This window comes from Leuciscus leuciscus (assembly GCF_965113295.1).
Source record: "Leuciscus leuciscus genome assembly, chromosome: 14".
Classification (NCBI taxonomy): domain Eukaryota; kingdom Metazoa; phylum Chordata; class Actinopteri; order Cypriniformes; family Leuciscidae; genus Leuciscus; species Leuciscus leuciscus.
In genome coordinates this window covers 13,865,822-13,892,954 of record NC_138738.1, presented here as the reverse complement: position 1 = coordinate 13,892,954, position 27,133 = coordinate 13,865,822, and the positions used below count along the sequence as shown (strand labels likewise).

At 36.4% G+C, this 27,133-nt stretch overlaps 1 protein-coding gene across 1 annotated transcript in view; it reads right to left on the bottom strand.

Annotated features, from left to right (window-relative positions):
* Positions 1-4,068: 4,068 nt before the first annotated feature.
* Positions 4,069-27,133, bottom strand: part of brinp3a.2 (bone morphogenetic protein/retinoic acid inducible neural-specific 3a, tandem duplicate 2) — a 33,860-nt gene continuing 10,795 nt past the window's right edge. Inside the window, exons 2-8 of the mRNA XM_082137393.1 lie at positions 26,673-26,966; positions 19,981-20,171; positions 18,428-18,618; positions 11,941-12,046; positions 10,963-11,199; positions 9,270-9,492; positions 4,069-6,747 (exon numbers count right to left, since the gene is read on the bottom strand). Coding sequence (XP_081993519.1) covers positions 5,631-6,747; positions 9,270-9,492; positions 10,963-11,199; positions 11,941-12,046; positions 18,428-18,618; positions 19,981-20,171; positions 26,673-26,872 — 2,265 coding nt within the window. The 5' untranslated portion in view covers positions 26,873-26,966 and the 3' untranslated portion in view covers positions 4,069-5,630. The remainder of the gene's footprint in view (positions 6,748-9,269; positions 9,493-10,962; positions 11,200-11,940; positions 12,047-18,427; positions 18,619-19,980; positions 20,172-26,672; positions 26,967-27,133) is intronic.

Here is a 27,133-nt window from a genome sequence, read left to right as displayed (position 1 = left end):
GTTCAGTTTGAAGCAGGTGTAGGCTCTCCCCTAAGGGAATGATTCCACTTGTTGTGATCAAGAGGGATAATGTAGGACTACATAATCCTTCAGGAGTGTAACATTTTAGTTTTCTGTAGAGAAACTAGAGAGGATGTAGTTTAAAGATAAAATTGTGCAGGTTGGGAATAGTACCCCTTTAGGTCCAAAAAGATTATAAATATATTTTTGGACTTAAAGGGGTACAGCGTATGTAGCTGGATTTTAATGTTGAAAGCGGGAATGCTGTCAAAGTAACTTTTTTTTCTCAAGTCCAACCAACCACAGCTTTTAGCACAGTGGTGTCCTGTTTTTTTTTTTTTTTTTTATGTTTATGTCAGCCAGCAGAGTGCCCTGGATTCCTAAAATGGCTTTTTTGGAGGCAATACATTTCTTCAGTGTATCTAAGATCAGTGACCTCCATAACTTATTTTCTTAACTTTATGTGTTTAAGGATAATACTTTCTCTCCCTCTCTCTTTCGCTGTCTTCTAGCTCTTAAGACTGCTAACAGAAATTTACTGTTAGCCTAAGTAGTTTGCATTAGTCATGTTATCTATTTAAATCCTATGTGTGTGAAAATTTTAAATTCAATTTAATATTGAAAGTAGAAAAATGAGAAAACAGTTCCTTTTTAGTTTTTTTCATTCCCCCCCCCCCCCCAAAAAAAACGAAAAACAAGAATTCAGCTTGATTTTTGGTTCTGAGTTAGAAAAATGAATACACAGCTTGAATATTCGCTTTCTACACGTGGCCGGGAATGAAACGCCCCTTTCCTCTGATTTGTCAGCCGACGATCAAACTGTTCCGTCATCAGATCTTCCTCAGTTCCGCGCAGCAGAATAAAGCATAGACAGTATATAAACTGGACACAGCGACCCCATAGGTTTCAACGAAGAAAAGTGAAGTCAATTAGAAGCTCTCACTTCCTGATGGCTGAGCGTACTGCGCAGACTCAAACTGAGCTTGACGACGTAGATGTGACGTGAGCAACCCGTCTGTCTTCTAGTAGCTGTGCCAAGAGAAATCTGAATCATTCCCTTCCGAAACTTGCAGAGACAGAGAGTGTGAGTAGGAGGTGTCCATGAGCTAGGAGCAGGAGAAACTTTTGCTAGGTATTCTGATTAATTACTTTGTCATTTTGCCTCCACGTCCCCCCGATTGTCCGCGAGCTTCTCCTCCTGTCCATACGGTAATTTTTCTACTGTGCGACAGAGAGTCGCGTGGTTATGACGCAATCGTTAGCCTATTTTTACAAAAACTGCATCTACGGGGCCATAACGTAAGATACAAGGTAATGGAGCCTTTTATAAATTTTCGTGTTTCTTTAGAAATAAATAATGGACAAATAGAGTCTTTAAATGCCTCAGATGTAAAGTTATTCGCATTAAAGTTATTATGAATGGGAGTCAATGGAACGCTAACAGCAGGTGGGGTTCCGCTAATCAATGGCGGCGCCCGGGGAAGCTTCAATGTTTTCCGAAACACTGCCCCCCTGGAATAAAGGGGGTCGCACACCGGACGAGAAGTGCTGCGCGACGCCGTCTTTAAAATTCGAACACATTATTCTCTCTGAGTGTACACACACCGGCGGCGCCATTCGGCGTCTGTCCGCGGCGCCCAGCTACGGCTCACGACCTTGTTCAAAATCCTGCCGCACTACAGAGCGCCATTTAGATAGTTTTATATTAAATGTACATTTATTTGTCTCAAATCGTCGTTAATGTATATACTGACTTCACCCTGTGCTGCGATTTACATTTAGTTTTACAGAAATTTACAGACATTTTTGAGAACTGCTGGTCTACACAGAAGAAAGCCCTGTCTAGGCTCTTCCCCGGTACGGGTTGTGTCAAGCCATTCGTTAGTCTGATTGTTTGATGAGAAAAAGATGAAATGTAGTTGCAATAAACGAGATAAAAATCCGTACATCAGCTGCAGCAGCAGAGGACTCTTATTCTGACGTACGGAACTGAGGAATAACTTATCTTCAGCTGACAAATCAGAGGAAAGGGCCGTTTCATTACCGCCCACGTGTAGAAATCGAATATTCAAGCTGTTTATTCATTTTTCTAACTCAGAACGAAAAATCAAGCTGAATTCTTGTTTTTCGGGTTTTTTTCGGGGAAAAGTGAAAAAACGAAAAAGGAACTGTTTTCAAATTTTTCTACTTTCAATATTAAATCAAAAAACGACTGAACAAATGATACACGGATTACTCGCAGATGTTTAACTTGATTCTGCTGTGACTTGTTTGGAACTATTCATTGGAGGAGCAATATGACTTTAAAATGTTTCCCAATGTTAACTGCCCTGATATTGCTTTATTATGAGAAAATCCTTAATTAAACATTATGTTTAGAGTGTGCATATAAAGTTCTGCCACAATGACAGCAAAGGGACAACAATGATGCAATTGAATGGTACATTTTAATTGGATGTAAAATCGTGATTGATTTGTGTTCATAAAAACCACATCAAGTGAAAGGACAGTGTGACTAATAAATTGATGTTGATGTGGTCATGGCCCTGGACAACAAAATGCCACTGGTTTGTGAGTCGGTGGTTCTTGATTGCATTGATCTCCCTGCAGATCCTTTTGTTCTTTCAGGTAATAAAGCTGCACATTGATTTATTGGCAGAAGACAGCTACCTTTTGCCTGCCTCCTGTTCACTGCAGTATCAGGCCCTCTAGAAACCTATAGTGAGGCCCAAGATAAAGTTTGTGTCAAGTTAGTAATGCATCTTCATTGTGAATCACAAGAACATAACAATATTTACATTGAAGAGATCAAGGAGGCAACACGACCACTATTGATCAAGCTTTGGCGCACTGCCTCAGAGTGCTTAGTGAATAAAGAGCTAACCTACTAAGTTGATGTATGCTCTTTCTTTAATCTCTGTCTGTGTTGGAAAGTTTTCCATCTTCATCAGAGGAGCTGCACAGTAAATATAATGCAATGCTCAGTCTTTTCTTTTCCACAGCTTTTTCACTACAAATGCAGCAGCATGATAAATTGTTTGTCAGGCTGCGAGAAAGACAGACTGCCTATGTAATGTTTTGCCATTTCTTATTGTCATATTTGTCATTACAAGAACGTGTCAACTCATTTCAGCACAACTGACAAGCTCTCATTTTACAGGCTCTCGGTGCAGCGCGCAGGTGATTTGTGTATGCATTCTGGCAGTAACTGCTCCCTTGGTCATTTGTGTTCGCAGAGTAATTGCTACAGCGTGGGGTGTTTCACATGTAAAAATGTTGCAGTAGCTGCATTGCGGTTAGATGCTCGAGGAAGACATAAAATTAGTGTTCTTCACTCTAAGAAGCTTCTTTTCTCTGGAAGCACAACTGTAGATCATTTACTCTTTTGGATTTTACAGAGTGCCTCTAAGATCTTATTATGCATCTAAGTGCATCTAAGATCTTTTCAAACGGCACATACAATTTCCTTTGGCGTACAATCCTTTGACCTTTACATTATCAAACAGTGTAAATCTCAGATTTTCTACATGCAAAACTTTCCTTTGTCTGCAATTTATATGTTGTTGTTCTTGAAACATTTTCTTTATTCTGCACAATAATATGTAAACTTTGAAAAAGGATGTAGCTAAGTGAGTTAGGTAAGGCTCATTTTATTTATTGTGCTAATAGGTAAAAGGTGCAAACACAGATTATGAAGAGGCGATTGACACTTTTTTTGTTGGCATTAATGTAATCTGTCATCATGTGTTGATTCTAACTAATTAGCATTCACACTGTCTAAATTAATGTACTGTAATGCAAGAAAAAGTGAGAAATAGCTGAACCGAAGAAGAAAAAAAACACATTAATTTCCATTTCTGACAAGCGTGAACCGCAAAAAAATATGCATTATAAACTGAGGTGCACAAAATAAGTAAAGCAAAACTGTATACTGTGTATTCACAAAGGCACACTGGATTCCACAATCTTTGCCCCATTTTGGCATCACTGTTACATTCCAATGTAAGGCTCATCTGTAATCACATACATATATATATATATATATATATATATATATATATATATATATATATATACAGAGAAACGGCTTTGATAAAAGTTCTGATGTAACAAAGTGTGGTAAATCTAAGCCAATTTTCAACTATGAAAGATATGAAAATATATGAATTAAAAATAATGAAAAGATATGAATTAAAAATAATGAAAACATACTTAGACAAATACAAACCCTGAATTCCAAATTGTGAAAATAAACAAGGTTTAGTTGGAATGTAAATAAAAACATACAGCCCCAAACATTGCATATATGTGGTTCCATTCAAATTTGACAAATATTATATTCACAGACCCCTTTATATTTTTGAACCACCCTCCATGCCTTTAAAAATGACAACAAATAAATAAATAAAACAACAACAACATCAACAAATACATCTACCTATACCTTCACTGGGTCCGAAATCGCATAACTGTCTGAGTAGGTACTACATTTGAATTTGCTTTGTGACCGTTAAAAAGTATGTTCTATAGGCCTATAGTATGAATATGGGTAGTATGAATGAATTTCAGACATACTACATCTGGCATGTTGCTGTCACATGACCTACAAGCATCAAGTTGCTCTCTTCGCTGAAATTCATAAATCGAATGCGCACTGCTGAGTATTGGTGGAAGCAGTAGGACATTCGTGTACTTTTCGCCTATTGTTTTTCGAATACTATGTACACACTCTTTTGTCATATTGTTTTTTGCATACTATATAATAGGGGAGTATTCGATTTCGGACACAGAGCCTGTCTTTTATTGAACTTTTTGAAAACAAAATTCAAGGCCAACTTATAAATGAGTAACATGCCAATGTGGTTCAGATGGGACATATAATATAGGGGGGGAAAATAATATCAATAAAATAACATCTAATAAAATCAACATAAAAAACTCCTACTGCTAATGTACAGGACATTGTTTCTATAGTAAAAAAAAAAAAAAAAAAAAAAAAAAAACACACACACACACTGTAATGCTTAGAGTAGGCTAAAAGAAAACTACATTCTCTCTTCCAATGAGAGAAGAGACATGGATCTAACAAACATAATTATATTAATAAATCTGTTTCATTATTATTTTATCAAAGTTGTATATCATGTTTAATGTATTTAATTCCTCATTAAGTGCACTCAATTGCAAATATAAAATGTGTTTCATTTTCCAATAAACTAAACTGTCACATAGCAATAAAAATATGCTGATAAATAATGCAACCATTACTCCATTACAACCATGATGTTTTAATAACAATTTATCTACAAAATTGACTGACATCACTGTATTATTTCCAAGGAAAGTGCACTGTCACTGAAGCAAAAGAAAGAAAGAAAAAACATATAAAAATTACAAACAAACACTCCATATATTTTTCAAACCTCCTCTTTGATCTCAGTGTACTATACAATAAAAATGAGTCTGTTCTTTTGAGCAAGATGATCTACTAGTGAACGTTAAGTCACAAAAAACTTCTGTCAGTGTCCAAAAGTGTCTCTAGCACTGAAAGTCATTGCAGCTTTGACTTTAACAGTCTACTCTGCATTTTTACAGTTGTTCTATTGCTTTCTGCTATGATGCTTTAGCCGTTAGCTACAGAGTTTAGTAGTCTCATAATCCAGAGAATTGGGGAGACGGGAATTAAAGGACTGGAGTGAGGCGTGAATCCGGACCACTTCATTAGCTGTCAGTTTGAGACGGTGGCGTAATAAGCAGGCGAACAGGTCCAGAGGTTGCTGGCCTGGTGGGGATAGTCGGTTGACCCGGTCTCGGATCTCCAGCAGCTGGAGCAAGGCCGAGTCCTGCGACCCCTGCGTGTACGGGTAGTCCAGCTGCAGGATCAAGTCCCGTATTGCTTCCGGGTCAAAATGCATACTGTAACCGAACACTTGAATGCTGTTGATCTTCATATACCCCAGATTTCTTGTAGGGTCGGCCATTTCCAAAGGCTCCAGGTAAACGCTCTCATTGATCCCGGCGCCTGGAGTTTTGATGCGGCTCCTCAGGTAAATGTGGATCGTCTCAAAGAAGGTCTTCCACTTGTTGCCCAAAGTCAAGGTCCAGTTAAAGCACTCAAGCGGAAGGTCCAGCTTAGCAGACTTCCAGTCTGGAAAATTGTTCTCGTTCACAGGAATTAACCAGCTCTCTGAATGGCTCCCTCCGAAGGGATTGATGAAGAGAGTGAGTGCAGGTTCCAGAGTGCTGTTTTTAGTAAGGCAAATTTGCATGGAGATGCCTAAGAGCATATGGACTAGGTTGGATTTGTATTTGTTACTCTTTAGTGTTAGCAGCATCCTCTTCCTCCATGAAGGATCGAACCAGCTATTTAGACGCATGTCATTGCTGATGAAGATAGCATGGACCTCCAAGCGTCGATCGGCTCTCTGTAGGAGATAGCGTAGCTCCAGGTCTTGAAGATCAGTCTCAAAGCCCAGGTAGTTCTCTGTGGAATCCGCCACCATTGGTCGACAGGACCCTTGACTTAACATGTAGCCGACATTGCAACTGCCACAGCGAGTATGGTTGTCGCTAGCACAAGCAGCGCAAGCAGTACCTTCACCCACAGAGCATGGTGTAGGTACCTGGCAGGAACTGTGGTCATATGCACAAATGCAGGTGTGCAGCTCTTCTGAGAAGGAGCCTAGATGGTTGTTCTCAGAGCAGTATAGTAAAGACTGGAAGTAGTTCAGCCAATACGACTGTGGCCTATATTTTAGGAAAGATAATATAAAAATCAGTTAGTCTGCCTAAACGCTGATTGTTGAGATTAAATTGTCATGTATCCGAAACCGGTACAGCAGCAGATGGCAAGATTAAAACTAGCACAAACATAATTCTGTTCCACAAAAATAAAACTTTTTCTACAAAGAAAGACAAGTACAGACATATATTGTTCCTTTGAATAAAGGTGCCAATTTGGCAACAATGTTACTTAGCATTTCACAATTGCTTCATGTTTTATGTATGCAAACCTATAAATGTTCTGATACCAAAGGAATTTGAAAGCCTAACATTTTTGAAGACTGCATTAAACCGCAGATTCTCAACTGGTGGGTTGAAAAAATGGGTGGCAATAATACAATAATGATCAAATAATTTTAATTAATCATTTAAATGATAAAATAATTCTGTGATTAATTGATTTGGGTATTAAATATGTAAATAGGGGGATATAAGATAGGGTTTTGTGAAAAACAAACCGAAATTGTATGTATTATTTAAAGGTCCCATGACATGACATTTTCACTTTCTGAGGTTTTTTAACATTAATATGAGTTCCCCTAGCCTGTATATGGTCCCCAAGTTTCTAGAAATTTCAATCGGTGTAAATCGAGCTTTTGCTATCTTTCTCTGCCTTTGAGAAAATGGAGGCTCATACGCGCTGATCTTGAATCTCCTCCTTATGATGTCATAAGGAGAAATGTTACCTCCCCTGTCTCTGCTTTGCCCGCCCAGAGAATATTTTCCGCCCATGAGAAAATGCGCTAGGAAGTAGGAACGTGCGCGCGCGATTTTAGTTTGTCCACGAGAGATATCATGGCTTTTGAGCGAGCGAAGCATAACAATTGCTCAATAATTGGATGTACAAATGAACACCGAAGGGTCAATACAGAGCTGGGCTTGCTGAACGTCTGAAACTAAAGTCTGGATCACTCTCTTTGGCTCAGCTACACACCTCGGACAAGTAAGTCAACTAATGATATATAAGTGTGTTGCTTTACTGTTTATGGTTACCTAGATTTTACACGTAGAATGTGGCTGTAACATTAGCTATGCAGTTTATGTGTGTGAATACACACACTGTAACGCGAGTGTTGTACACGTCTTTGTTATTTGGATAACCGTTTTCCTGTTGGTTATATGGCGCGCGCGATATCCGCATTTCAAGATCGCAGAGCTTGATGTAATTGTAATAAGATAAATTACAGACGTTACAGATCTCTCATGAAAAGGCAACAGTAGGTTAGCGTTAGCTACATGATGATAACTGTAAACCATCCGAATAAAGTACCGTATCCAGACATAATATTTTAAACTAACCATTCGGAAACGTCCTGCTGGAGCCGCTGAGTTGCATCTTCTTCATCCGTTGCTTCTCCATCTGGATCAGATTCTGGGTCAAACTGAAATGCTTGAAAGACTGCGTGTCTTCGTGCCATTGCTATATCCAACGTAAACATGCACGCCACGTTACCGTTGCGCAAGATGGTCAAGGCCACACCCACCCTCCACCTTGCGCCGCCTTTCTCCTCCTCATTAGTATTTAAAGCTACAGACACCGAAACGGCCTGTCTGAAGGAAGCTCATTCTGGGACTGGCTTGTAGTGGCTATAATGCTGCACCGAGGCTGAATTTTTGGAAAGAGATTTCAGATACAGTACTAGGGACCACTAAGGCCTATATTAAAGCCTACAAAAAGTAGCATGTCATGGGACCTTTAACAAAACCTTTGACCTTTTATGGGTTTGGTCTTCTCTGCATGGCTGCACGACGTGCACATTCGTGAGACTCTATTAGTGACGCAGTTCACTCAGTGTCGCCCAGAAAAAACACAAGTTGTGAGAAATCAAGATGAACAAAAACACAACATGAAATTTTGAAATAACTAAATAAATAAAATCCTTTTCTGGGCCATAAAATAAAAAAGGGCATACGACATTAGAACAACACCGGGGTGAGTAAGTTATGATTTAATTTTCATTTTAGGGTGGACTATCCCTTTGACATTTTTCTTATTAACCATATAACTGTGTATGGTTTGGATAGCACAATAATTAGGCTTGTAAATATTTGAAAAGGGAGGAGAAAACACTTCCTATATCATTTGTTGATGTCAGAGGCTGTATGACAGCAAATGCAAATGTAAATACAATCTAGATTACATATTGTTTAAACTATGTTGGTATGAAGTATCCAATGTAGCCTCTGAAGCAAAACCAGTTGAGAACCACTATACTAGCTCTAGTCTTATTGATCATGGGTAAACACAAAAGAGACAGGAACACTCGTGCTTCTTTTCACTCTGAAGCACGCTGACAAACATTCCTCTCTGCAACCCATGGAGTCTGAAATGCGGGCCACTCAAGAACACAAGTAATGATGATAAACACTATGTGAAGACTTTCCTCTCTTGATGCAGTAAATGAGGACATTATTCCATTTCGGAATTAAGTATCAGTGTATTTATCATCACAACAATGAGGAGATAATGAGTCTGTTGTGTTCACCTTTCACGCGGTAAGTTGATGTGGGGCTGCTTTTGGCACCTCTTGCTGAGGCTGAAGAGCTTGTAAACCACTCGTTGGGCTCGCTTGAAGATACTTTTCATGCTGCTTTCCAGCTGCTCATAGCGCCGCTGAAACACACCATCCAGCGACCACAAATGCTGGATCATTGAGGAGTTGAGGAAGAAATTCTGCGGCAGTCTCATCAGAAATGTTTTGAATTCATCTGTTGAAGAAAGGAAAAGTTCTTTCAGATATAGGAGTGTTGTCATGTAAACTTGACTGAACAATGGGTATATGCCTGAATGCGCTGCCTTTATACTTCACTCTGCTTGACAATAAGAAGGAATCGTTTCACTGAAGAGACATTTTTCGAGCAGTTCCTTCAAAGCATTTCATTTTAGCTGATGGGGAAGAATGCTGAATGCCTTTGATGCCCCTAACAGAAGGACACATCTATGATACTTGATAAAGTATGTATACCTTACCTGGCCCTTCCTGATAGCTTTAATAACATAAACGTCGAAAGTAATTGAACTCAGGGTTATTTTGGGAAGTCGGAAAAAAGATGAGAGTGTGAAAAAAAAAAAAATCCATGCGTTTTAATTTTGCTCAAGCATTAATGGTCACTGTGGGTTGACCTCGACAGGCAGTAATACAGTACCTAAACATTATGCTAAGTGCTCTCATTCATACGCTTGATGAAAGATGCTGGATGGGCAATAAAGCATTTTATGGGTGATTAATCCTGCTCAACATACTGTAAGGCAATATGTTGAGCAGGATCTTTTTTCTAATCCAACGTGGTCTCTGAAGGGCATTGTGTGGCGACTGTCAGGATTCACTAAAAGTTGTTCATGTTTCATCAGTCTGGCCTATAGAGCAAATTACATAGAAATTACACTTTATTGAAAGTACTAGTTAAGTTTAGTTAAGTCAATAATCATCAGCAATGATTGAACAGGAGTAAATTACATAATTATATAAAATACTGTAACAAACAATTATAATTATATAATAGCATTTCTAAATATGGCCTACGCAGCCATAATATGCTACAATTAATAAAAATGTATTGCTTTAGGTCAAAGAATGTGCAGTCCATGCAGCTAACAGGGAATGTTCTCAGAACTTTGACTAATATTTTGGCAAGGTTCTCTCAGTTATGAACACAATTATTCTTTTGTAACTTTACTTTAGTGTAATTTGTTATCAATTTATTGCATCCTTGCTGAATAACGTTAATATAATGTTCCCTCAAAGTCATCTGGTCTATAATAATAATGTTCTCAAAACGTAAGCAAAAACAATATTTGTCTTTTTTTCTTCTTCTGAAAAGTACAACTTTGGATGTTCATCAAACTTTTTAAAAATGTTACTACATGTGTCTGAATGTTCAGGGAACGTTTAAAAGTAATATTCCTATATTGTTTGCAAAATGATCAATTGTAATGTTAATGGCCATATAAACAAAACAATTTTTTTTTTAAAACATTTAAAAAACTGGGCGTTTTGAAATTTCATAGAACATTTAGAATGAACACTTTCATAACTTAATGGGAATGTTTGCAAAACATTTTTAAAACATATTTTTGTTAGCTGGGCTGGTGACTGAGACATTTCTTTATGAGGACAAATGAAACTGAATAAAAAGTTCAAGTATTCAACTGAAATATGATAAAATTTTATCTCTTACCTGAATCTTCAAACTCTTTGTAGGTAAGAGCCCATGATTCAGAGATTCGCAAAAGGCTTTCCTCCATGGCCTGAATATCCATGTAGGGGCAGTTGCACTCTGGGAACTTTGGATCACACTTGCACCAGCAGTCATTGTCTCTGCAGACAAATGTTCCCTCTCCATTGCAGGCAATGTAACTAAGAGCTGCTTGGACGAAAGTGTCTCTGAGATAATCTGGCAAAATGACCTGTAAGCCTTCAGATAAAAAGAAAAGAAAGATTGTTATGAGAATACTGGGTCACCTGAGTTAAGTGGTTTGATAAAGAGGGTCATGTGGTCACCTAGTGCACACATATACATCCACTACCTTTTTAAAAGTTTTAAATCTATAAAATTGTTATGTATTTTAAAAGAAGTCTCTTCGGCTCACCAAGGCTGCATTTATTTGATCCAAAATACAGCAAAAACAGTAATATTGTGAAATATTTTTTACAATTTAGAATAACTGTTTTCTATTTGAATATATTTTAAAATAGAAAACAGTTATTTTAAATTGTACAAATATTTCAATGTATTGCTGTTTTTGCTGTATTTTAGATCAAATAAATGCAGCCTCGGTGAGCAGTAGAGACTTCTTTTAAAGACCTAAACAAATCTTGCCGATCTAAAACTTTTGAACGGAAGTGTGCATGATAAACTTGGATGTTTGCCGCGGAGCCTGAAATGTGGCCAAAACTTTTTAACAAGTACTTTTGCTATTACAAAGATTTTGACTCTGTTCCAAAACCAAAACTGACATATACATACACTACACAATGTCAAAATGGAGTTATGAGCAAAATCAGGTATCTTACACTATGATTTGTCCTGTCCAGAGTCATAATTTTACAGTAACTCCCTAGCTTTTGGAAAGAGCCTTTTGTGTTTCTCATTAAATAAAATGTCTCTCACAGCATCAAAACTTAAAATACTAGATTTGAACAAATTATGTTATACCTTGCAAATGGACTTTGTTCTCAGGACTCTGAACCAGCACAGAACTGACAGAATCAAGGTTGTCATAGTTACTGCAGCCGAGAGGGCCAGTTCTTGTTTCAGTTACCTGGGAAACAAAATTTAGTCCACAGAATTATCAGTTTCATCATACGGTTACTGTACCATGGTATTTTACATGAAAAATAAACTCCTTTCCCCTGCCTTCCTTGTTAAAAGAGATATAAAGCAGGCTGGCTGTGAACAGATGCATTATAAGAACTTCCTGTGCTTGCTGACTCACTTGTCTCAGACATGGTGATAATGCACATGCAGTGATGGTCCTCTCACAGATAATCATTTACTGTTCTTCTCATCTTATTGAGAGAGCCAAGCAAGCTGTTGTGCAATGTTTTTTTTTTTTTTTTTTTTTTGTTATGAAATGTTTAATTGATTAGCTTCCCTATTCAGAGATCCTTTCACACCCACACAGAAAACAGAAGTCCATTTCTCTCTACAATGCAGAACATTATCTAACCTTAGCTGAGGGTACTTAATAATGGTCAGACTCTGTGTAGCCCTATTGACTCAGGCATCTCAATTGACCTTTTCTGCAAGCTAGCCCCACTAATATTCGCATTTGCAATAAGAGATCACACTCGATTTTTTCCTTCTCTTTTCTAGTCATCCTTCTCTCTTCATGACACACAGAAGCACGCATAATTGATTCACACTTTTCTCTCTTATGGTGCCAGTGAACCTTCATCAATTCAGTGATCTCTTTCGATTCAGCCTGTCAGACGATATCTTTTCCAGGCTGACAGTTAGACAAGGTAAGACAAGGTTGTCTTCTGCCACTCCATCACAAACCCACTGAAGAGTCCAGCGTTGGTAACAGGGAACTCTGCAGCAAGCAGATTTGCACTATATGGGTGTTCGATTTTTGGGGTAAGGTTTTTTTCCGGCACAATCTTGACCTTTAATGTTGCACATGGTTATACAACCTTATGTACTCTGTCACTGCTGTTCAAAAGTCTGGGGTCAGTAAGATTTATTTTGGAAAGAAATCATCATTAAAAAATATATATTTACACAGCAGGGATACAGTAAATTGATTAATAGTGACAGTAAAGACTCTTGAATTGTTATCATTTTTTTAATATATATATTAATATTTTTTAAGAATCTTGAAAAGAAAATGCACAATTTAAATATATTAATATTTTTTTAAGAATCTTGAAAAGAAAATGCAGTTTTCACAAAATAAATAAATAAAAATAAGCAGAGAACTGTTTTCAGCTGTGATAATAATAATACATGTTTCTTGAGCAGCAAATCAGCATATTAGAATGATTTCTGATCGTGTGACACTGAAGACTGGAGTAATGATAGTGGAAAGTCAGCTTTACCATTGCAGGACTAAATTACATTTTAAAAGGTATTCATATTTCACAAAAATACAGTTGACTAAATTAATTAATTAATTAATTAACAATAAATAAAAATACATAAGATAAATATATATATATATATATATATATATATATATATATATATATATATATATAGACAGACAAGTGCTCCACTATCCTGACCAAATCCTAGTTACCACAGAATATATGGCTTGAATCCATTGCTTGAATAAAAGCTTGAACTGCAGTAAAGCACTAAGCTTAGCTCAGCAGCAATTGAATTTTTTTTTTTACAATGACCATACCTGATACAATCAGATGATACATCTATGCTTCATTATTTAATGCACCATATGATGTGCCATATGCTAACGGAGTACTGATTGATGAACAACTGGAGCATGATATTAGATTTCCTTTACAGATAACAGCTGTTATTCAAAGCAAATATTTTGCATGTCACAAAATACCTTGTAATGGCAAATTATAGGCCACCTGGACTTGCGTGATCCTCTGCTGTTCTGGCTTAATGTGAAACATCAACAGTCTGCTGTTGATTCTCACGCGGCATAGCGGGCAGCTATTAAGGATCAGTCAAATATCGCAATAGACCTCAAACAATATTCTTACAGGAGGTCTAAGCTACCAAGTTTTGCTTATAGGTTCTGTTATTTTTTACTCCAATTTCACAGATGGACAAATACCACAGCATCAGCATTTCTTTTTGAAAACACCACTAGACAAGACTACATATCCAGATTTTCAATGGATGGTCTCGCACAGCTAGGGTTTTGACCTGTGGCAAAAGTTTGGTCCTCTATGCAGTTTACTTTGGTTCCCAACTGCTCACTGATACAGGAAGAGACCACCCGACGGAATGACCTGACTGAATATGCTGTTCAAACATAAATACAGACAGGAAAAATGAAGTCTCAATGAACTGGATAGAATGGGGCATGTCAGCTGAGAGTAGCATCCCAGCTAACAAAATATGTGCTGAGAACATTTTGCAAACATTCACATTAAGTTATGAAAACGTCATTTCTGAAAAAGTTCTCTGAACTTTCAAAACGTCCAATTTTTGTAATGTTTTAAAAAGTTTTTCCTTGGTTATGAAAACGTTGAGTTAGATGAATGTCCAAATAAAACGTTCCATGAAGGTTGTATAAATTGTGTTTTTATGTTAACGTTTTGAGAACATTATTAAAGACCAGACAACTTTGAATGAACATTATATTACCATTACTGGAAGAATGTTTGTTCATTACATTGAGAGCACCTAGCCAGAACATTAGCCAAAATTCCTGTTTCATGGGATGGATGGTTTTGCTTAAAAAAATGTTACTTATAACAGAACACAACAGTTAATTCTCTGCAAAAGAGTTTGTGTCTCCCTGCGGTTACAGATCTGATGCGGTGTGTGTTTCAGAAGGTATTCCAGCAGTAAATTCAATTCTGGCTTGGCATAGAGATGATCTGGTATGAAGAAATTGTCAAATCATGAGCAAAATGATCCTCGCCGATTGCAGAATGGCTCGAGATTTCACGCATTAGACAAACAACCTGAGCAGAACCACAAAGGTGGGATAAAGCCTAACTTTGTAAAGCGCTTCGCTCCTGTGTTTTCCTCTCACAGTCCCAGCATACCGCCAAACTAATAGGCTTTTCCAATGAAAGGAAATAGCAAAAATTTCCCCACCACGGTGCCCAGTGGGGGGAGCTAGAAACCTCATTCTGTACTCCAGCTCGGTTCAATCTGGAATTCATATGGAGGAACGTTCGCCTCTGTCTGTCCCGTGAAATGTAGACATGGGTCAACGCCCTGTGGAAATGATGCGTGTGTCAGAGGCCCCTGCTGCTTCTGCGATTCATTCTCTTGCACGGTTGGAGCGCCACCGTCCTGCTTGGCAGGCTGCTTCCGTCACTCACAGAGCTCTTTTGCTTTTCTCACCAGCAATAGACAAACATAGCCTTGACACCTGAGATCTGCCCTCCCAACTGTAATAAAACCGTCTAAGCACTGCAGCAGTTGTGTGCCGAGGGAAAGCGCTGTTGTATATAATGGGATGGGGGTGATCATCAAAGTGTGGTCTGGAATATATGTGTAAAACTGTGCGCTGCTGTGATAGAGTAAATGTCTGTTTGGGGGATTTGTACAGCTTTGTGTGACCATTTTAATGGCAGTCAGCAAAAGTGTAACAGCAACTGCAAGTAGTGCATTGAATAAATCATTAAATATGACAAATATGAAGCATAAAGCTTTCTTTGGGTATTAAAATTAGTTTGTGCTGACCTGTGAGAATTTTTATTTTCTTAATATAAATATTAAGAAAGTAAGGCATGTCATTTGGCAAACATGATATCAAGATGTAATAAAGAAAATTGTATTACAAACGGGCAAATTATGAAAGTTATTTTTTAATTTTCTTCAATTTTTATTTATCTTTTCATTTGTTACTTTCTTTTTTGCAGTACACTTACCCCTGGTTTCACAGACAAGTCCCAGACTAAAATGCATGTTTGAGCTGTTTTAACTGAAAGCAACTTGCACTGACATACCTTAAAATATGCCAGTGCCATTGTTTTGTCTCAAGATGTTCACTAATAATGTTTTCTTCAAAGGCACGTTTATAAAAGCTTAATAATTTACTTGTTATATATTCAGTTCAATAAAAGCAAGCAATATATACATATACTAATTTTTTTATTTTTTATTTTTATTTATATATTGCTTGCTTTTATTGAACTGAATATATAATAAGCACAATATTAAGCTTATATATATATATATATATATATTATTTTTTTATTTTTTTTTACTGTATCATGATACAGAAACAATGATGGAATTTTGCATCTTCTATAACCAGCTCTAGATGGTCACTGAAGTCACAAGTATATCTGGCAACTATTGAGACTTCAATGACCATCTAGAGCTGGTTATAGAAGATACAAATCCATCATTGTTCCATCATAATTCTATGTAAGCTTGTTTCCGCCACAGAATAAAAAATTAAAAAGGTAATTGCGACTTATTATCTCACAATTCTTTCTTTTTTTCACAATTGTGAGTTTACATCTCGAATTGTATTATATAAAGTCGCAATTGTGTGTTATAAAGTCAGAATTACGTGATATAAAGTCGCAATTGCGAGAAATAAACTCGCAATTCTGACTTTTTTTCTCAGAAATGCATGTTTATATCTTGCAATTCTAACTTTATAACACGTAATTAGGAGATATAAAGTCAGAATTGCATGATATAAAGTCGCAATTGCATGTTATAAAGTCAGAATTGTTAGTCTTTTTTTCCTTAGAATTGGACTTTGTAACTCGCAATTGTGAGTTTATATCTCACAATTCTGAGAAAAGATGTCAAAATTGCGAGTTTTGCAATATTCGTGTAATAAAGTCAGAATTGCGAGATACAAACTCTCAATTGCGTTAAAAATTGCGAATTTATATCTCACAATTCTGAAAAATAAAGTCAGAATTGCGAGATGTAAACTCGCAATTGTAAGATAAAAAGTGGCAATTATCTTTTAAAATGTTTTATTCTGTGGCGGAAACAAGCTTCCATATAATACAGTAAAATTAGGCAAAATACTGCTGTGCAAAGGCAAAATGTAGTAACCAGACATTTTGTCAAGACTGACGACCAAAATCTCTTAAACTCTCATCTGTCTTGTTATAGAGAATTACAGACACAGTCAGTGAAAACTCTTTGACAATGTGATTATTGGCAATCCATTAGTAAGTTGGCTGAATCATTTACTAAAAACTAAAGCCCTTTTAAATTTCAGTGTTGCCAAATTCACTGCAACACTGAAACAATGCCATAAACAACTCCATACTCAGCAGCGTAGGCCATATGTAAATCTCATTCTTGAATAACAACCAGAGCTAGTTTTCCTTTCTCACATCGCAGAACCTGCCTGAGACCCAGATTTGTTTTTGTGTATTTTTTGTGTATTTTTTTTTCATGTCATCCCATTGTTATTTTTATTTTTTTTACAATTATATTTTATTAATATGTCCTTGTCCTATGTCCTTTTTAAGTGGACACCAGGATTCAGTTGTTTAAAAAATAAAATGACATGAAATTATATGTATTGGCCAAAACAATGGGATTTTTTCATTATTATTTTTTTTAATCACCATTTTTTTTAATCACCAATACATTTTGGGGTTTCAGAATTTATTTTAACAAAAATTTGTATAAAGATGATTCTCAACTATGTTATGAAAGATATAATGGAATTAACTGATTTTACTTTATGCAATATGTGGGTAAAATGGCCATAAATTAATATTCCCATTCAATGCAATGTATATACACTGTATCTAATGTGCACATTAATGTGTTCTTGGAGCAACATTTAATGAAAAAAGAAGTGTAATAATTGGAGTAATAATTAGCAACATTTAATAATAATATCTAATATTTCATAGGAATATTGATGTATCATTTATTTCCATATTCACTTGTTGTGTCTCCCAAAATGCCTGATAAACATGATTTAAGTCCTGATGTCCTCTACAGTGGGTATGAAATCAATGCCCTATTCTGTAACAAAGTCATTTTTGATTTGAAACCCCGTAACGTTTTCCTGAGATAATGGTTTATGAAATACAATTTGAAAATTAGTCCGATTTAAATTATAATTACAATATATTATCATATTTCCATAAGAGTGCTACATTTGATCTCTAAATGAATGTCAGATATTTTTAAAGACCAATGATAGGTTTTCCAGGTTTTCATGGTGAAACCTCCAAACATTTGGTATCTCTGAAAAGTCCTGAATGTGCTCTTTACAGGACACTCAGGTTGTGACATGTGACATATATGGTGTCAGAGAAAGTCACTAAAATATAATGTCCACTACAGAGGACAAAAGTCTATTCCTGGGTCCCAGGAAGATATACAGCAGTGATTGGACATCTCTAGATACCCACTCATAGCATATTACACTTTTCATAGCAGGATCATGGCAACAGGGATAGTGAAATAAAATGCACTTTGTTACACTGAACATTATTATTCTTGAGGAGTTGAAAGAACGAAACTGTGGGCTCTGACTTGACTAATGACTTACCTTGATGGCAGTGGAAGCAATCTGGATGTGATGCAGTTTTCGCAGAGTACTCTCTCTGTCTATGAAATAGGAGGCAGCCAGCTGGTGCAGGGCCTCCAGAGTCACAGCCGTGCTGTTACTTGTGTAGTCACTCGCCTCTGCTTTCTTACTCAACTTCCTCTTGTCCACAAATATAGTCAGAGCCTCCTCTCCTAGACAAAATAAAAGAGACTATGCTTATTGATATTAAATGTTTTACAGTAAGAAATTATCTATTTTGTGCACCTGCAGAATGTATTATGGATTCTGATGTAAGCTGTTCCTCTAAGCTGATTGATAACTATTACAGGGCTAAGCAAAAATCATGATTTTCTGATGATCTTAATTTTCTGATAACCATGATCTTCATTTGAACAATCCTTTATTATATTTCATTACGTTGATTATTCAAATCCCAAGATCATTCCTTACAATTATTTTCAGTGGCTGTGTATCAAGTATCAGTGTTTCCAGCACTGCTTTTCAGTATTGAAGACTCCAGTTGAATCTTTGGCACCATGGCAAAGGAAATCATAATTTATCTTATCATAATTTATAATTTATCATCATTTATTTATGAGTTTGGAATGTGAGTTCACAGTTTGTATTGACTGTAAAGCAATAAAAAACACCTTGTACCACAAATGAATGGCTAGAAATGTTCTTTTGTAGATTCACAGACAAATGACTCTTATGAACTGGCTATTTTTAGTGAATCATAAACCTTTGCACAACAAGTGTAGCCTGATTCCCAAAACACATGACTCTTATGAGCTGGTTATTTTAATGAACTGTTAAAAAAAGACGAGTTACCAGTTTGAAAAAGCCTGAAACACTGTGTTTTATCATTTACAGCACTGGCAGATGATGTAAGCAGAATGGACATTTTAACTTCTATAAATAGAGCGAAATCGAACTGAGAGCTTGTAAAGCAGAATTAAATCAGGAAATCTGTATCAGTTCCCAACCCTATACGATAAAGCAGATCAGTGTGATTTTATGGTTATACTGTATATGCTCTGTGATTCTCTCTGCCAGTTTGTATTCCAGGCAAATCTCTGCTGCAAAGCCAGGACTTGCATCTCCATTTTCATGCTCTAACCTTATTCAATATTGCTTGTTTTCCAGAGCAGTGAAAGCCACATCAGTTGTGTACAGCCAATAGTGTTGCATTACGTGAAGCAACTTGTAAGCGTGGGCTTTTTGCGAGTTTGAGAACTGAGCAAAATAATGTGTGCGGAATTCAGAATGATAACCTATTCTGGACAAGATATCTTCTGTTTACACCTGCCTCCCCCTTCCAAACACAGTGGAAGAAGTAATACATTATGAGGCAGTACTAGGCAAAACATGTCACAAGTGATTTTCCTTGGCTTGATAAGTGTAGAAATAGAGATGTGCATGAGATCTATCAGTGTTTCTTTTGAAAAAAAGAAAAGAAAACACCAGTTGGTTTTCAAGCTCGGTCAAAGTAGGTAATGACCTTTGGCCTAAACCACCAGGAGGATGTGTCACAAAAAAATATAAATTTCTACCTCCTAGTGTAGCTGACAGTAGAAAATGGGTCCCATATTTCTTGATCAGGTTGTCAGTAATTAGCTGGGCAGTGGGTCTGCGTCCCAGGAGTCTAATGTTCCTTATAAACTCCGGGGTGAGAGGCAAGGGGGAGTTCAGGAAATCCCGTCGCTCTACAGCCAAGTTATTCACTTTCCATCGGCCAAATTCCCTGCATGAGAAAAACAGAGACAGTAAACAGGCTTGTCCCTAATGATCTGTTTACATTAACATTTCTCGACTGTTTTGGACATGATAGGAGGCGGCCTGCAGGGCAACCAGTGCCCCTGCCAAGCTGCATCTCTAGCCTCAGGTTCTCAGAGCATGTTTCATTTGGGGGGTGAATACCATGCGTTGGAAACTGCCTCCGAATGTGCAGCTGACAGGTGCTACGCTCAATAAACACTTCGTGACAGAAATCCGCCCTGACAGAAAGACTCATAGAAGTCTGCCCTGTGGTGACAACCAATACCTTTCATAAAAAAGAGGAGGAGAAAAAAAGTTAAATGAAAAAAAAAAAAAACTGCCACAAAGCTCTGAAATCCTTCAAGGCAAAAGACAGACAAACAATACACAGGCTTTGGTGACTCGTGCATTTTTGTAATTTTTGCCACTCCTAGGTTTCCTCCAGAGCACCACATGACATATAATTGACTCAATATATCATACATATGAAAAACAAATGTTTCTAAATCTATATGAATTATATTTTTTATGAGTAGTCAATCAGACATAAATTAACTGCGGATCCATATGTCTACATATTAAATGAATCAAATCAATTTGTTCAAAGTCTATGAAATATATGATTAAAATGTATTTTAATGGAAAGTATGAAAGGATACAGCAGGCTTGGCTTGCATTTAGAACATTTAGCTTGTTCTGTGCACCTACATTTTAAATGCCAAATTAGTTCTTATCACAGTTTTATTTAAGCCGACTGATGCAATCCAAACTGCTCACAATGAAAACAAACAGGCCTTAAATTCAACTGTAGCTATATATCTTGTAGTGAGACATTAATGCAAAGACATACATTAGAGCGCCAAGTCACCTTTTAAAGTAGACATAAATTGTTGTTTGAAAAATGGTATGTGGGCTAATAAACTGGAACCAGTAGTTGACGTAAACAGCCTAGTAGACCAATGGATCTTCCTTAGAGCAAAATACTAAAAGCATTTGTGCCATTTATTGCAAGATGAGTAGCTGATGAAGCAATTAAAAAAACTTGTTTTTAATTAGCCCTGACATAAACTATTTCGTTTCTTAAGCGACAGGTCAAGACTAATGTTCTTCTTTGTCTCACCAGCAGCAACTCACAATGCATACAAAAATAACAAATTTAATTCATGCAGTTACAGGCAATTAAATATTCAAGCTTTTTGTCTCTATAATTCTTTCAACCCCCAGTCCTTATTTTTAAGCACTGCGTTATGCAATTATGCATACGCTAAAATAAGAAGATGCCTCAAAAGGCATTGGCACAATCTCACACTCAATGTATTTCAAAACCCCCTCCAGTCACTATGCGCCTTCCTTCTATAAGAGTCTGTCCTCTCAGTTAGCTGAGAAATAGTGAGTAACCTCATGCACAGGTGATGGATGGAGCTGGGGTGGCCTTCTGAAAGGGGATCTATCACATTAAATCAGGAGTAATGACAGAGGCCTCCCGACCCAGATGTTTGATTGATTCATTCCAGCAAACGCCCTTAATTCCATCTGCTGTTTTGCAATTCATAAGGGGCAAAAGTGATAGAATTATGTCAAAATTATGTCACAAAAACACACATTATTAATGTATGGCTGAAGCTGTTGTTGAATTTATGTCAGAATATAATTGTCGGTAATTTCATGAGCTACACCCTCAGCTGCTGTAAAACATGGTAATATTGCATTTGGCATGTGCTATACCAGCAATTGGGATGATGACAGCTTGAATTTTGAATGATCTCTCTCAATTTCACATGGCACCATGATAAACCACTTTTTAAACTGGACAGTTCTTTGGGAACTGTGATGAGCTAGCCTTCAGGAGTTCAAAGGTGTCCACAAAGAGGAAAGTAAAGACGGAAAATCCTCCCTGTCATTCTCTTTCCCGTCACCGCTGAGCACGATAAGCTTGGATTGTCTTATCAGGTAAGGCTTTGTGTGGGAGCAGTTTAAAGGCTTCTCTAGGAAGCACTCTTTGGGACTTCTGCTGTGCTATATGAAATACTCATTATGACCGTAGTCATCATCAGTCTTCTTCACACCAGCACTGAAACCGACCCTGCATTCTGTGCTTTGTTTCTCAGCTTTTTGTTGCAGAACAAAAAGTACTCAAGGCTTATGTCATAAGCTTTTATCTTTGCCTTTAAGATAAGTATTAAAAAGATGATTTGAATTTCATACAGAAGGAAGTGGACCAAAAAAATAGAAAAATTTAGGGCAGCTGTCACCATGAAAAGAAATAGCATTTTATGAAATGACCTTTTACAAGCAATTTCAAAATGATTTTCCCACTTACATTTATTAAGATTGTGAGAGAGAATAGCCTTAGTCTGTGCGCACATCAGCATCTCTGGAAATTATCCCATGGAAGTGGTTCAGTAAAGCAGGTGGTATACTTGGACCCCGTCTTTGAATGTTATGACATGGCATTTCCCCAATATTCTGCAAAGTGAAATCTCCCAAATAAAAAAGAGCTATTTCCAACAAAGAACTCATTAAAATTCTTTCAAATTCAATCAAGAAGAACGTGGAAAATTGAAGGAGGGATGAGATGGTGCACTTTCATTACCCGGACGACAGTGTTACACACTACTGTAAGTAGGAGAAGCACTTCTGGTAATTCATCTTCTACCTGTCATTACAGATTATTTGAATCGAGCAACGCAACAAAGCTGTGCTTGAAGGAGGAAAAGCTATCCCCAATATAATATTGCCACTTTTAATCTCTGTAGGTCTGCTACATGCATATGTTGTTATCGGAAAGAAAATGCACTGAAAAATAGATTGTTTGAATAAAATGCTCTAGGCTCTGCAACATATTACAGAGAATATGCACTCACATTAAAAGATGCGATCTGATCTACGGATGTCACAAACGTAATAGGAGATTTGTATAGACACTAAGCTATATGCCGCATTTATCTTTTCCGTGCATTATCTGTTCACAATTATCACACTTCAAAGAACAAGCAATTGATATCCAAATCAACATAACTATAGATCAGCTTATGAATTACTTTAAAAACATGTATTGTAGATCTGTGTGAAAGTGATTTTAATCAAACTGTGTGCCCTGGATAGCTTAATTCAATTACTTAACATTTTCAATTATTTAACAATTAATATAAATAGATGTATTCACCGTACTGAAAATGTCGTCATAAGTTTAACCATTGAGATTAAGATTTAAAGATTTAAAAGCACACTTTTTTATTTTATTTACATTGTTTTAAATGATCCAATATGTTAATCTCATGTTTTGATCATGTTAATCTCAATGTGCAGTACATGTATAGCAAAGTGCTTTTTCGTATGCCGGGTTCAGACTACACAATATCCACCCGATTATGGCAACATCTGTCTGATGTAGGGTGTCGTGGTGATTCGTAAATGACAATGGGTGTCAGGCCGCAAAAATCTATCGTTTTACCTTGGATAGTGTGTCATAGTGGACGACAACTGACCCTGCGTCTGTGACACTTCACAACGTCCCGCCAGAAAGACTAGCATGTTTATTTATTTTTTCGGTTCTCCACAAAGGGTTCCATCACATTTGTGACATTGACCAATAGGAGCTCAGAAGCTCTTCCGTACACAGCTTTTAAACATGGTAAAACAAAAGAGAGACAATGGTTTTGGTGCTGCTAGGTGGAATTAAGCAATGGAGGAAAGGTTCATGGAGCTATGGCAACAATACACCTGTCTTTATGATGTTTCCACGAGGGACTACCATGACAGAGTGAAAAAAAGATAAAGGCTGCAGAATGATAGCAGAGGCGCTGAAGCAACCCGGTGAATTCTGAAATTAGCATTAAGCTAACACGCTGCTTCGGTAGCCATTGTTTGTTTAAGCACCAAATTAGCATATTAGAATGATTTCTGAAGGATCATGTGACACTGATGACTGGAGTAATGATGCTGAAAATTATGTTTTGTCATCACAGGAATAAATTACATTTTAAAATATATTAAAATAGAAAGCAGATATTTTCAATTGTAATAATATTTCAATATTACTGTTTTTACTGTATTTTTTTTATCAAATAAATGCAACCTTGGTGAACATGAGTAACATGATTACTTCAAACAAAATCTAACCAAGCCCAAACCTTTGAGTGGTAGTGTATTCTAAAAGCCTTAGATTTGCTGAAGTGAACTTTTTAGTAGTAAAATTATATAAAATATACTGTATGTTGAATTGCATTTCTGGTCCATTAGAAGGTGAGCAGACATTCCAGCTCTTAAATTACTGATGATTTCTCATACATAATTCCCATCATTGCAGGGACAGTTATCGAATTTTCATCTGTTCTCAGAAACCACAGTTGACATCTTCTAATTTATGGGAGCTACTTCATGGCTGCTCTGATTGGCCCTTCATCAAAACATTGGAGGTTTTTTTTTTTTTTGTCTGTTGGCTAAACCTGGTGCTCAGCGCACCCTCTGCAAGATTAATAGTCTTATCATGTGGCCAACTGATTAGTGCGCTCTTAATTCTTATTACTCTGCATTATCACCTGTTCCCTTGAGATGACTACTGTCGGCGGCAAGGCTGTGTTAGGGGAAGATTACAACCACTCCTTGATTAAATAAGTGTGTTATAACAAAATACTAATTGAAAAGGTGCAGCTTTCACATGCATGCCAGAGTTTAAGTAAAACATTTAAATATGGTAATGTATAATTAAATAGACTATTTAAGTACAACTAGGGCAATGTTTCAATCATTTATTATATTATATTATATTATATTATATTATATTATATTATATTATATTATATTATATTATATTATTTTTCTTATTGCAAAATGTATTTCAACTTATAGGACCATAAGTAATGCATCTAAAAGCACAGTTTCTATTATGATATACTTTGTACTTTGTTCAAGTAGGCCTAGCCTGAAAATTATTTTGCATTTCAGTCCCATTCACATCCTCCCTAACATGCACTGGGCTATGAATAATTACAGTTGCATTGTTTGACAATTTGCCACTTTTATTCACACAGTTGTTGTTGATCTTGTTGTCATGTTTAGTTATTTGTTGTCTTGTGATGTCGAGATGAGTTTGTTCCTTCACTCAAAAAGATTATTCTGTTGATAATTACTCTAGCCATGCTTCATGTACCAAGTGTTTTATGAGGACTTCATGTTTCATGACTGTTCGTTTGATGTCATCGTGTGATTTAGCATAATGCCAAATTCAGACTACACAATATTTTTGTCTGTTACAAAAGTCACTGTCACTGACTTCATAAATTATTGTGTCGTGGACAAGAATCATGTCAGACTACACGTTGCTTCCCGACCAATCATCGCTTGCCATCTTTAATGATGTGTGTGATGTCATCGAAAAGGTGGAATTAGTAACTGGCCTCCGGAAACAAGAACTTAAGAAACATTTCTTATTGTTATATGTTGCAAATAGCTGTGCTGCTTAATATTTTTGTGGAAACCGTGCTAGATATTTTCAGGATCATTTTATGAATAAAACATTCAAATGAACCATGTTTATTTGAAATATTTTTTTCAACAAGGATGCAAAAAAATAAATAAATCTATTACTTTCTTTAAAAAATAAATAAATAAATACTGACCCCAAACTTTTGACGTGTAATGCTTTCATTGCCAGATTATTCTTGACTAATTATTTTTATTTTATTGCAAGCCTGTTCATTTATTGTTCATAGACTCAGAAAAAATAAATAAAAATAATAATCAGTCTGTTGACTGATCAGCTATAGCAATTAAAAATACACAGAACATCATATATTTTAGAACTTCTATCATATTGCATGACAAAATATGTTAAGTTAATACGTAAAGTATTTTTATCCAAATGTGATACTTCTAGTTACTTAATATAGATAATTCTGTTTTGTAAATACAATTTCCCATTCTTGTCCGTTAAACGGTTTACATGTTCTTTACATGTTCTGATTTCTGCACTGGTTATAACATAATTGTTTTATAAAAAAACAAACCAGAGTAACAGAATTGGGTAAAAATATATATATATATATATATATATATATATATATATATATATATATATATATATATATATAATAATAATACAATTATATATATATATATATATATATATATATATATATATATTAATAAAAATGAATAATAGCCTTCCAATTCATGAGTTGGAATTTTAATTTAATTGTCTACACCCACAGGAAATTGATTTGGAATGAAAGAAGAGGAAATTACTACTTGTTCTGATTCAAATAAATTCAACACACACAATGCATTCCGGGAAACAAAGTTCTATAAAAAATAGAGTGTGGTCATTCTGATCATTCTGAGAAGGCTTCTAAATGTGTCTAGATTGATAAATTCACAATGTTTAAATTAATATACAGTATATATATACTGTTACTGTCAGAAAGTGGGTTGTGATCAAAACGTACGTAAAACTTATCATACAGGCCTCAATTCAAATACAACTAACCTGTAGATCTTGTATCTCGTGGAAAATCCCTGACGATTCCTCTCCACAAATTCAGTGTACTCTTGTGAGTGGTGAAAGGGGCCCTTATCAGAGAGAAGCCAGTCCAGGGGGCCTGCAGGACCTTCTTCAGCTAAACTGACAGAGCTTGTCAGCCAGCAGCGGAGGCTGAAAGTCAGCAGCAACAGCTCCCATAGAGCCATGGGGGAGCAGCACAAGGCTTCAGCTCTGGTGCAAGACCACACTCCACCACCCGGCACTGAAGATCAGCATGGCTTTGGCCCCACAAACACTGACCTAAACACACACAGCAGGCAGATTTACACAGAAAGGACAAAGATACATTAGTAAACACTTAGTCACCTTCACCTCCACAAACTCACCAAAACAACTGTTCATTTAAGTGAAAAGGGCACAGAGAGAGAGAAGAGAAACAAAAAGAGAGGCAATTAGCAGGAAATTCT